Source organism: Marmota flaviventris, chromosome 10 (assembly GCF_047511675.1).
Source record: "Marmota flaviventris isolate mMarFla1 chromosome 10, mMarFla1.hap1, whole genome shotgun sequence".
NCBI classification, from domain to species: Eukaryota; Metazoa; Chordata; class Mammalia; order Rodentia; family Sciuridae; genus Marmota; species Marmota flaviventris.
In genome coordinates, this window is record NC_092507.1 from 21021768 (window position 1) to 21034784 (window position 13017).

Sequence of the window (13017 nt, forward strand, 5' to 3'; positions counted from 1 at the left end):
AATTTCTCCTATAAACAGATCCATCATATTAGGTTTGTTAACATATACATTATTTCATGACTGCCATTCTTGAGGGCCTTAGAAATACTGCTACATCATAAAAGCATAACCAGAAGCTCCTCAGTTTGCCCAAAGAATTATGGCATTTGGTGCCATGGTGAGCTGAGGGATGGACGCCATATCAGGGGTGGGGGTGGGTGGGCTCAGGGCCCAGTGTGGGTCCACAGGCACTTTCCTAGAGCATCTTCATGTAGTGGAAAGTGAGAGTTTTTCAGGAATCATCCAAATGGATGAAGATACACATTACAATAAAGTTGATGATGGGGTTGGAGGTCATTTAGAAGACTCAGTAATATTTTGGACCCATATCATTAATAGAAATAATGCTGTTGTGACAATTGGTTGCTTACTTTGTGAGGTTTGTCATAATACCAATTCACTTTTGGGGAATCTTTTTTTTAATATTTATTTTTAGTTGTTGGATACTATAACTAATTTATTTATTTTATGTGGTGCTTAGGATCGAACCCAGGGCCTCACCCATGGTAGGCAAGCACTCTACTGCTAAGCCACAACCCCAGCCCCAGTTTGGGGGAATCTTGATCCAAAGATTTGTGATAGATTGTTTTCTGAAGATGAGAACTAAATATTATCAGCAATAAAAAGTCAGAAAATAGCCAGGCTCAATAACACACACCTGTAATTCCAGTGGTGCAGGAGGCTGAGGCAGGAGGATCATGAGTTCAAAGCCAACCTCAGCAAGAGCAAGGCACTTAGCAACTTAGTGAGACACCCTGTCTCTAAATAAAATACAAAATAGGGTTGGGGATATGGTTCAGTGGTCGAGTGCCCCTGAATTCAATCCCTGGTACCAAAAATAGGGCAGGAAGTGTGTGTGTGTGTTTTTTTCTTAAGGAATATTTATTCTAGTTCTAAAATTTTATGTTTATTGAGACCATCATTGCTTATTCATAGTAATAATAGGGTCTGGTTTAATGAACTTACAAAATGATTAAAACATGTTTTTCTCCTAATGAACACAAAGGAAATTAGTTGCCAGAAAACAGGTAAGGTGCTGGGTGTGGTATCATATACCTGTAATTCCAGTAACTCTGGAGGCTGAGGCAGGAAGATCACAAGTTTGAGGCCAGCCTTCACAATTTAGCAAGACTATGCAACTTAGCAGGACCTTGCCTCAAAATAAAACAAAGGACTGGGGATGTGGCTCAGGGTTGGGTGTCCCTGGGTTCAATCCCTGGCACCCCCCAAAAAAGCAAAAACAACAACAAAAAATTTAAATGGAAAGGTGGGGGGAGCCAAAATATATGAAACACCTTCAGTCACCAGAGTCTTCTCTTAATTTAGTCCTGACAACAACTCTATTAGCAAGTTTTCCATTTAACAGATGTGTAAACTAAGGCTTGTGTAAGTTAAGTCATAGAGTCACTTAATCAGTAAATAGGAAAACCGAATCTTTACATAGTTAGATGTTACTCCAGCACCCCTGCTTTCTTCCATTGGTAAGCCATGCTGTATTCTAGAAGTGGAAGTAAGACAGGGAACAGTTACAATATTTGGTATAGAATGAGAGTTCTATACCAAATATTTGCATCTAGTGAGCTTGCCACAGAAAGAAATCTGTATCATTTGGCAAGAGTGGCACAACCATCCAATGATTCCAATAGCCCTGCGTTTGTCTGTTTCAGGATATTTCATATAAAGTAAAAATGCTTTCTGCTGCATATCTTAAGCCTAATGGTAGTGATTATATATGAGGTCTTTTGTGAACATTCATATGACAAATTTGTCTTCTTTGTCACTACTTGCAAAGCAGTAAATTCTTGAAAACCATTGTGAACATGCCAACCCCCACCAAAAAAAAAAAAAAGTGTTTCACAGTAACTCTGAGGTTGTTTGGAATGAGCTCCACATTTCTTCTGTCCTCCATTACTGGCACTCTTCACCATAAATGCCATCTTCTTCTGTTTCTGACTAATCTCCTTGTAATGACTGAGGTTTTGCCTTGTATTATCTGGCTCCTCCTGAACTTGCCTCTCCTTTATTGATTTGCCTTTTTACTATAACAACTGTGGTAATTATTGCTTGTATTTACTGAGCATTTTCTAAGAACCAGGCACATTTCATAGCTCTTTATATATGTTTGTGTCCTTGAATCTTCACAACTGCTTTATACTAGAAACTATTGCTGTGCTCTTTGCATAAGTTAGAAAACTCAAGGCTCAAGGGCTGCTTATGTAGCTCAGTAGTAGAAAGCATACATGTGTGAGGCTCTGAGTTCAGTCCTCAGCAAATGAGAGGGGCGGGAGGGGGAGAGGGAGAAACAGAAAAGAAAAACCGAGGCTCAGAAAGGTGAGGGAACTTTCCTAATGTTAACAGATATAAGTGATAGAAAAACTGGAATTAAAATTTTAGTCTGACTTCAAAGCTCATGTGCTTATATTGGTTCTGTGCTGATGATAGAGCACCTCCTGGATTCCAATGCATTTTCCACCCTTTGCGTGCCTGTTTACATAATGGGAACTTCTGTTGCTCATGGTCTGCTTTTAGGCTAATAAATATAAGTACCTGAGTTCCAAAGTGTTGGACAATCTTAGGTTGGATCATTCTTTCAGAGTGTTTTTTCTTTTACTCTCCCATTTTAAGGGTCATAATGTTTTTCTGACCACTATCAGTATATATAATCCACGGTTTATGGCTGAAAATTAGGATTGTATTATATGTAGCTTTTTCATCCAGATCCAAGATCAAGGCACCTTGAGGATGATGTGATGACCCTCTTCCTGACTTCCTGACAGCCATCTGTCTTTTTGTTTTATCCTCCACTTGAAGAAAAGAGCTAGAAATCTCTCTGTGAACTTTTCTATAACGCATTAATCCCATTCATGAGGACTCCACTACCATGACCTAATTATTTTCCAAAGACTCCACCTCTCTTTCACCATCATTTGGGAATTGGGATTTCAACATATGAATTTGGAGGTCTGAGAATTTAGGGGGAAAAAAAATCCAAACTCGGTTTCTCCTACTCTATAGCATGTGGAGGAGGGGTGGCTCCCTGCCTGCCAAGCAGGCAATGCTACAGCAACAACCAGGTAGGTGTCCTCTAATTCAATTCAGTTTTGACACTGTCTACCTGGAGAGAGCTTCACATTCCGTAAGTTAAGGGCTTAGTCCCCAAGACCATCCCCCTATTCAGGAGCCAGTCACAGGCCCTACATTGTTTTACCTGAACTTCTGACCAACCAGATATGAGTCAGAGTTCCTAAAATCACCCTCCTAGGGTACCATTATTTTCTTAGGGCAACCTACAGAGCTCAGGGAAAACATTTACAATTTTCTTGTTTATTACAAAGGATATTACGAAGGATACCAATAATACCAGAATGAAGAGATGGATAGGATAAAGTGTAGAGACAAGGGGTGCTGAGCCTCCATGCCTTCTCTGGGCTACTCTCCAGGAACCTCCGTGTGTTCAGCTCTCAAAAGCTCCTTGGAATCTTGTCCTTTTGGGGTTCATTGAAGTTTCATTACATAGGCATGATTGATTAACTCACTTGTCATTGGTAGTCAATTCAACCTTCAGTCCCTCTCACCTCCTGGGAGTTTGGGGAAGTGGGACTGAAAGTCCTAACTCTCTAATCTAGCCTTAGTCTTTCTGATGACTAGCCCCCCTTCCTGAAGCTCCCTAGGGCTGCCAGCCAGTCAGTCAGTTATTAGAATACACACACACACACACACACACAAATCACTACTACTTTGGAGATTGCAAGGAATTTAGGAAGTGTATACCAGGAAAGGAAGATAAGCAAATATACATTTCATGGGGAAAGGGGGATAACATTCTGTTTGTACATAATGCAGTGAAGTTACCAGAACAATCAGATGTTTTTAAAGTAAATGTATACCTAATGGACTCCCATTAGCCTGCTACTTACTCATAATCACCTTTATGGGGTTTTTTGTGATTAAATTTATAAAAATGTTTTGTGTATTCTTGAGCAGGCTTGCTTTCTTCTATGGCTCTGAGCCTGGAGAGTTCTAACCAAATTCAAAATCAGGAAAAGGAGGTGTGGGCTTTTGGGCTTTGTAGATCAGCAGCTTGAATGTGGTTGGCAGTCTCCTCCCCTTCCGCACTTCGGCTCAGAGTGTGCACTCTGGAATGACAGGCATTCCTGTGTGAGGAGAGCCAGCATGAAGACATATTTGTAAGAACCACAAGTGCCCAGGCTGGAATACAGGGAACAGAAACTCCAGCAGATTAATTGACCTCATGCCACTTCCTGACTTTTGGCAAGTGACACTGAGAAAAGGATTTCAGCTTGTCTCCTTTTGTGGATTTATCTTTTTAAAAGAAGTTTACTTTTGTCCGGGACAGTTTGTTGTCGTGAGATACATCAAACAGTATAATCATGGGGCAAGCTGATGTCTCCAGACCGGTAAATCCAGATGCAGTTGGTGAGTAATAGAAGGCAAAAAAACAGAAAATCTTGACAGAGGCAGACAGATTTACAGATGAAGTTCAATATTTCATAGGAATTTGAACGCAAGAATTTTGATGTTCATAACTTTGGAGCATTTATAAGTTTGTGAAGAATGAATGGAAACAGTATTTTCATTCAGTTAAATTAATTTGCCACTCACAGTTTTGTTTTACTTGATCTCATTGGAGTTTTTTATATTATATTGCTAGAAAGTTACTTGTTAATTTCTTGCCTATATAGAAGATAAATGCTACCAGAACTCTTATTTAGAATTCAGAGGTATTTTACAAGTAAAAAATTTTGTAATACACACCCAATTGTTAATGTGTGACAGAACCATTTTAAAAAATAGAGTTAATTTTTTAGACTTGGTTATACATTTTCTAAGTAAGTCACAGGCTTTTTGGGGATAGCTAGAGACCAAGTTGATCATTGCAGGTGTAGCTCAGAGTTTCAAAGCTGAAAAGGTTGTCTATTGTCACTATAAGTTCATTTTTCTAACTTTGTAGGGGTTTATGTATAAGATGATGATCATAAACTGAGGGAAAAGTTTTAAGTGAATATTCACTAAGGAATTTCTAAATATAAGGAAGGCAAGAGAAAGCCTATGAATTGTTTCTGGACACTATATTATTCAAGAAAAAGATTTAGATCTTCATTTTGATTTATGAAGCATCAGAAAACATGTTCAGTCCTATGATGCTTTTTTTTCCTCTGAGAAATATATTTTGTAACTAAAGGGAAATATAAAAGTGTAAGAACACAGGTAACATTCCCTATCTATCATAATTTGATGTGATATTTAGTTCCTAAATTAGATAATATCTTGTGAACTTCCCAATTAAATATCTATAAAACTATTTTTCATGTAGTACTCAAACTGAGTCACATGGATCACAAAGTAAGTTATTCAGCAAGAGATTTTTGATACTAAGGTCAGGATTTTATTCACTTTACTTTGATCACCAGAACTGGGTCTTTATCAATTCAATAGCTCACTTTAGAAAAAGATGTAGAGAAAAATGTAAAAACCCTCTGGGACCACTTCCCAATTTAAGAAATGAAATTAAAAACATAAGAGATGAGGGACTGGGGTTGTGGCTCAGTATTGTGTTCATCTACAACTAAAAGAAATATTTCAAAAAGCAAAAACAATATAGTCTCCTCTGTTTGATAAATAATTTTGTAAATAACTTGCTTTTGAACCATTAAATTCTTGGGTGGTCAAAGAATAGTTCTAAGTACTCTAATAATGTTAGACACTTATCTTTGAGACAAAAGTGAAAAAGCTTTTACAATCAGATACATGAAAAATTGTGCTCTATATGTGTAATATGATTTGAATTGCATTCTGCTGTCATATATAACCAATTACAATAAATAAATTAAAAAGTGAAAGAGTTTTGAAAAACCCTAAATTGTTAAACAGATACAACTTAGTGATAAGGACCCCCCCATCTAATCTTTTTTTTTTTTAATTTTTTATTGTTGGTTGTTCAAAACATTACATAGTTCTTGATATATCATATTTCACACTTTGATTCAAGTGTGTTATGAACTGCCATTTTTACCCCATATACAGATTGCAGAATCACATCAGTTACACATCCATTGATTTACATATTGCCATACTAGTGTCTGTTGTGTTCTGCTGCCTTTCCTATCCTCTACTATCCCCCCTCCCCTCCCCTCCCCCCATCTAATCTTAATATGCTATATGAAGGATTTCATGAGTAGATTAAAGATCAAATTGATCAATTTTTTTTGCCTACCAACAGCCCTGATAAAAAGATCTCTAAGGAAGAAATAAAATCACTTAGGAACCCAACTATGATTTTTGTATTCTCTCTGGATTTAATTTTCAATTGTTTCCTATATCTAAATAATTAGTAGGCGTCAATAAGCAATTTTAATGCACTGACTCTATTATAATATTATTTGCAATTTGTGGTGTATTCCATTTTTTTTTTTGTAGTTACAGATGGACAGCATGACTTTTTTATTTGTTTATTTTTATGCAGTGCCTCATGCAAGCTCTCTGCCACTGAGCTACAGCCCCAGCCCCACGCTGTATTCTATTTTAAGCAGATCAGGACTAGTTTATGAAGGTTTAACATTGACAATGTTGAAAGCTATACAAGCACAGTAGTTTCTTAATGAAATTTTTAAAGTAATTTTTAAAGGTCAACTGTTTAGAAAGTCATACCAGGTTTTTTGAAATGATAAACAAAATAAATTAAAACTTAAATTTTTTGTTTGATGTTCTGGGTCTATAATAGAGTACTTAGTCTTGAGTTTTGAAGTTAATGGTACTAGGTTGGGCAAGCGATACAAATACATGAATTTGAATATATTAAATTGTTTTCTGGTACTGAGGATTGAACTCAGGGTTACCACTGACCTGCATTTCCAACTCTTGGAATGGGGTCTTGCTAAGTTGCCCAGAGTAGCCTCAAACATGTAATCCTCCTGCCTCAGACTCCGAGTAGCTGGGATTACAGTGTGCACACCCATCTTGAATGAGTTTCTATTTATTTTCAAGTCACTATAAATTATATAAAGGATCTTGTATAGATGTAATTCATGTCTGTGCTCCCAAGAAGTTTGCTTGTGGGCTGGGGATGAAGCTTGGTGATAGGGTGTTTGTCTAGCAAATATGAAGCCTTGGGTTTAAATCCCCAGTGCCACACACACACAAAAAGAAGTTTGCTTTTTAGTTGAAAAATTTATAATATATAAAGAAATCTGGGGTGGAGTTGTGGCTCAGCCGTAGAGCGCTCGCCTAGGACAAGTGAGGTGCTGGGTTTGATCCTCAGTACCACATTAAAATAAATAAATAAAATAAAGGTATTGTGTCCAACTATGACTAAAAAGAAAAAAAAATCTGAAAGAGTTGTACGTTTTAAAAGAGTTATTAAAGCATTCTCCTTTTTTTAAGTTAGTGAATTTCCTTGGCTTGTGATGAAAGCCCAGAGCTGTTAATCAAGAAGAATCTATTTTCAAACAAATAACCTTTTCCTGAGGACTTAACTGCAAATTTAAGAGATATTAGTAGCCATTCAGAATGTTTTTACTTTAAAATCTTTAAACAACTGATAGAATAATTGAGCATTTGAATAGAAAGTAGGAATTTATGCTGTGGTGTTCATTCATAGAGATGAGCAATTAAACTTAGGAGTTCATAGGAAAAAAATTATTCTTACAGGTAGCACACTCCTGTAATCCTTCCAGCTCCTGAGGCAGAAGGTTCACAGTTTGAGGCCAGCCCGGGCAACTTAGTGAGACCCTGTCTCAAAATATGAAAAAAAAAAAAGGTGGGGGGTCCTGGGGATGTGGCTCAGTGTGGCCCTGGGTTCAATCCCCGGTACCTTAATTAATTAATAAATTAAGAGCTGGGGTTGTGGCTTAGTGGTAGAGCGCGTACAAGGCCCTGGGTTCAATCCTCAGCACCACATATAAATAAATAAAATAAAGGTATTGTGTCCAACTACAACTAAAAAAAGAAAGAAATACTTTTTAAAAATTAATTAAAAGTAGGCTGGGGGTATAGTTCAGTGGTAGGTCTCCCCTGGGTTCAATCCTCAGTACCACAGAAAAAGAAAGAGAAGAGAAAGGAAGGAGATGTGCTGCTGTTGAATTTGGAATAACAACCATAATTTATAGCCCCTCTGTCTGCCCAGTAGATTTTCTGTGTATCCTATCATCATGGCCATGTGTTTCTTTTTTCTACTTGCAGGTAAACTCTGGCAATTTTAAGGGTGTTCCACCCCACACCTCATAAGAAAACAGCTAATACTTTGGCCCTTTATTGTAAAGACTATCCTCTGCCTGTAATTTTTATCAAAAAAGTATGCACATCAAGTTGCTTAGATTAAAGCAGATCACATGATCACATTTTAAAAAAATTTCTGTGGTGCTGGGCATTGACCCAGAGCCTCAAGCATGCCAGGGAAGTGCTTCACCACTGAGCTGCACCCCCACCCAGCATCACTTCTTGATGCAGTCATGGTAGCAAGCTTTATTTTTCCAGAGGTGGAATCTCAGAACTAATCGTACTTACAAATACAGAGAGAGTCCTTTTCCCTGTCTTCTCTTGAGTGCTTTGCCCTCATCGTAATCTGCAAGGGTAAGAGCTATGCAAGATTTCCAGGAGAATTATGGGCCTCCTCTAGATAAAGCCTTCTTTGTTCATTAGTGACAGATTTAGGTTCTGTAATTTCATTGCAGTGTTTTGAAGCAATTCTGTAAATCCAGTAATAATCCTTTTAGCAAAAATGAGTAAGTACAGTAGTGTTAAGTACCATAAATTAATGTTCTCCGTTCACAAAGTTCTGAAAATGCTTTTTGTAGCAAGATCTATTTCTAGGTAGGTGGCATAAAGTATATTAAACAGATAAAAATCCTTAGATTATAAAGATATTTGGCTCTTTTTGCAGGGCGGGGTGGGGGCACAGTACCCAGGATTGAACTCAGGGGCTCTTGACCACTGAGCCATATCCCCAGCTCTATTTTGTATTTTATTTTATTTAGAGACAGGATCTCACTGAGTTGCTTAGCACCTCACTTTTGCTGAGCCTGGCTTTGAACTCACTATCCTCCTGCCTCTGCCCCCCAAGCTGCTGTGATTATAGGCATGTGCCATTGTACCTAGTGTATTTGGCACTTCTTAATACTAAAGTGTGTATATTGTTGAACAGAGCTATATATTTTAAAATTCTGGACAAATAACTGATAATATTTTTATGGAGAAAATGAGAGAACTTTGTATACTTTAAGTCTAAACATCTTATTAAATGAGAGTTGGAGATTTACTTCAGTTGTAGATCACCTGCTTTGCACATATGAGGCCCTGGATTTCATCCCTAGCACCGCAAAAATTACATTCTGTTTCACATTGAAGGGAATAAATAAAGGGAGGTGGGATTTGATCAGTGCATCCTATAAAAATACCTAGCAATATATCACACTGAACCCTTTTAATATGTATACCCTAGTATATGTTGATCAAAATTAAAAGTAATTAAAAAATGGAATCTGATAAGGTACCTAAATAGCTGTAGAATTTGTCCAGATCCAATAATTTGTCACTTTATTACCAAATCTAGTGAAAACTTAAGTTTTCTGTGGACTTCAGTTGCCTGGGCCAAACCTGGCTGATTTGATTCTTAATCAAACTTAAGAATTGATTGTACCCAAGCACAGTGGCACATACCTGTAATAGTAGTGATTTGGGAGGCTAAGGCAGGAAGATTATAATTTTGATTCCAGCCTGGGCAATTTAGGTAGACCATGTCTCAAAAAATTAAAAGGACAGGGGCTGGGGTTGTGGCTCAGCAGTAGAATGCTCGCCTAACACACGCAAGGCGTTGGGTTCGATCCTCAGCACCACATAAAAATAAGTAAAATAAAGGTATTGTATCCAACTACAATTGAAAAAAATATATTTTTAAAAAATTAAAAGGACAGCTGGACACAGTGCTCTCACCTGTAATACCAGCCATTCAGGATGTTGAGGCAGGAGAATCACAAGTTCAAAGCCAGCCTCAGCAACGGCAAGACCCTAAACAACTCAGTGAGACCCTGTCTTAAAATAAAGCCAGGAGTGGTGGTGCATGCCTGTAATCCCAGTGGCTTGGGAGGCTGAAGCAGAAGGATCTCGAGTTCAAAGCCAGCTTCAGTGATTTAGCTAGGCCCTAAGCAACTCGGCAAGATCCTGTCTCTAAATAAAATATAGAAAAAGGGCTGGGACCAAGCACTCTGGCACAGGCCTGTAATCCTAGTGGTTCAGGAGGCTGAGGCAGGAGGATCACAAGTTTAAAGCCAGCCTCAGCAGTGGCAAGGCCCTAAGCAACTCAGTGAGACCCTATTTCTAAATAAAATACAAAATAGGGCTGGGGATGTAGCTCAGTGGTAGAGCTACAGCAGGAAAGAGGGGGGAAGAGAGGAAGGAAACTAAGTAGTTTAAATATCCGGGCCTGGTTTCAGAAACTACTACTACTGAATCTCCCAGTGTAATTTGAGTAAATATTTTCCTCTCCCAACCGTTGCTCCCTCCAAGATTCTCGACTGTGTAACATGCTTTCCTAGTGGCCTACAGTTACAGGACTCAAAAGAAAAGTTGTTTTCTTTGGAACACACAATCATAAAACTATAACTAACATTGTGTACTCTATTTTCTGGGACAAAAGGAAAAAAACACCTTTTTTTGTTGCTTGTAGAAAGAATCGCCATAAGGCGATTTAAAATCCCATAACTTGTTTGAGTAAACAAGTAAGATATGTAAGTGTGACTCCAAACCTGTATTTCTTTTGTCCTATTGGAAATGGGAGGAAAGCGGTCATAAAATCAGAGAAGTTCACCATTCTTGGCCCATTATTTACATGAATAGAACAAATTTTATCATTGCAAAAATACAGTGGTAATTTTACGGTACCCGAGTAGACTTTTGTTGTGTAATGTGTTCGTGTATAAGTTTCCTTCTTTAGTTTTCTTTTTTTTTTAACATTTTGTTTAGTTGTCCATGGACCTTTATTTTATTTGTTTATATTTTGGTGCTGAGAATCTAACCCAGTGCTTCAATTTGCTAGGCAAGCGCTTCACCACTGAACGACAATCCTAGCCACTCTCTTTAATTTTCCAAGTGATGCAATTGAATTCTCTTCCTGTCAAACAAAGATTCATAGTAAGAAGGTTAAGCCAATATAGCAGTTTTAATATATCTAACAATGCTACAGAGATTAACATCTTAATTAGATCTAATCAGCCATTGATTGTTTGGATTGTAGACTAGCAATCTACTGTCTTTTATATATGTCAGTATTCCAAACACCAAAGTAATCTGATACCCTTGGCTGATTTAACTCCCTTAATAGTTCAGACTTTTAGAATTTTGTGTGGGAAATAATTTTTTTTATTATGTTATTTTGAGATAGAGTTTTGCTCAATTGCCCAATCTACTTTGAATTTTGGATCCTCCTGCCTCAGCCTCCTGCGTAGCTAGTATCACGGGCATGTGCCACTGTACCCAGTTGTTTCTGTTAATGTTTTGATTTTAGTTTCTTCTGGTTTTCTTTTTAGCATATTTTATCATAGTTTAGATTATGTATATATATACATATATATATATATAACATATAAATTTATATTTATTTCATTTTTACGCTAGGATTATTAAATGCCACAGAAACATAGTTTTTGGTTTTAGCTGCCTGCCTCCCCAACTTTTTTTTTTTTTTTTTTTGATACCGGAGTTGAACCCAGGAGTGCTTAACAACTAAGCCACATCCCTAGCCCTTTTTATATTTTATTTTGAGACAGGGTCTTGCTTAGTTGATTAGGGCCTAACTTTAAGTTGCTGAAGCTGGCTTTGAACTCAAGATCCTCCTGCCTTAGCCTCCCAACCTGAGTATATTTCCACATTATCATTTAATTCTTGAAGATCCCACCCTTCATATATAAGACATTTGGTGAAATCAAGTTCTTGTGATTCCCCTCTGGTGTTATCATAATGGATTTGGGAAAGGATAAGCAGATAATTTACCCTTTTCACTAGGAATAATTATAATCAACATCTTCTTTTATAAGTTTTTCTTATATCTTTCATCCTTTACGAATTAAGATTTATTTCTTTCAGCAAATATCTAAGCAAAGAGTGGGTGACATTTTATTTTAAACAGTTATAAGTATTGATCTAGAAAAGCTAAAAGTTGTGTTTCCAGAGCCACTCCTAAAGTAGACTCCACAAGAAATGTTTACGAGTTTGACTTTGGAGTACTAACTATCTCTCTCCCACTTGCCTTATCAGTAGCATGAAGAATCTGTCTCAACTTGAAGCAAGATCTGAAGAAATATTGTGCATAGCAATTAGTGAAGAAAGATTCTAAATACAGAATATGATTTATAAATAACAAAAAGAATCAGTTATCTGATGTAAAAGTAATATACAACAACAATCTAAATCATTGCTACATATAATTTAAGTCCAAATTTAATTCCTCCCAAAGGAAGTGAACTCAGAATTTATAAAATACCTTATGAAATTTGAAGTAGTTATAACTGGATACAAATTAGTTTTAAAAAGGACTTTAGTAAGAAAACACTGGAATATGAAATTGTTTCTTTTGTGGGGGGTGTATTGAACCTAGGGGCCCTTAACCCTAAGCCACATCCTCAGCCCTTGTTATTTTCTTTCTTTCTTTTTTTTAGTTGTCAGTGGACCTTTATTTTCTTTTATTTATATGTGGTGCTGAGAATGGACCCAGTGCCTTGCATGTGGTAGGCAAGCACTCTACCACTGAGCTATGATCCCAGCCCCTTAATTTTCTATTTTGAGATAAGAACTCACTAAGTTGCTTAGGGCTAAATTGCTGAAACTGATTTCGAACTGGCAGTCCTCCTGCCTTTGACTCCCAAATTGCTGGGATTACAGGTATGTACCACCACACCTGGCCAAGCCAAATTCTAATTCTGTGATTTTTATTTTATTTATTTACTTTAGTACTGGGGATTGAACCCA

At 37.2% G+C, this 13017-nt stretch overlaps 1 protein-coding gene across 6 annotated transcripts in view; it reads left to right on the forward strand.

Annotated features, from left to right (window-relative positions):
* Positions 1-13017, forward strand: part of Phactr4 (phosphatase and actin regulator 4) — a 96277-nt gene that overhangs the window by 47313 nt on the left and 35947 nt on the right. For 4 of the 6 annotated variants that reach the window (XM_071617529.1, XM_071617533.1, XM_071617531.1 and 1 more), the window contains exon 1: positions 4206-4476. The exons of the other annotated variants lie outside the window; for them this stretch is intronic. In XM_071617529.1, coding sequence (XP_071473630.1) covers positions 4431-4476 — 46 coding nt within the window. In that variant the 5' untranslated portion in view covers positions 4206-4430. Of the gene's footprint in view, positions 1-4205; positions 4477-13017 lie in introns of those variants that run through there. 6 annotated transcript variants of the gene reach the window in all.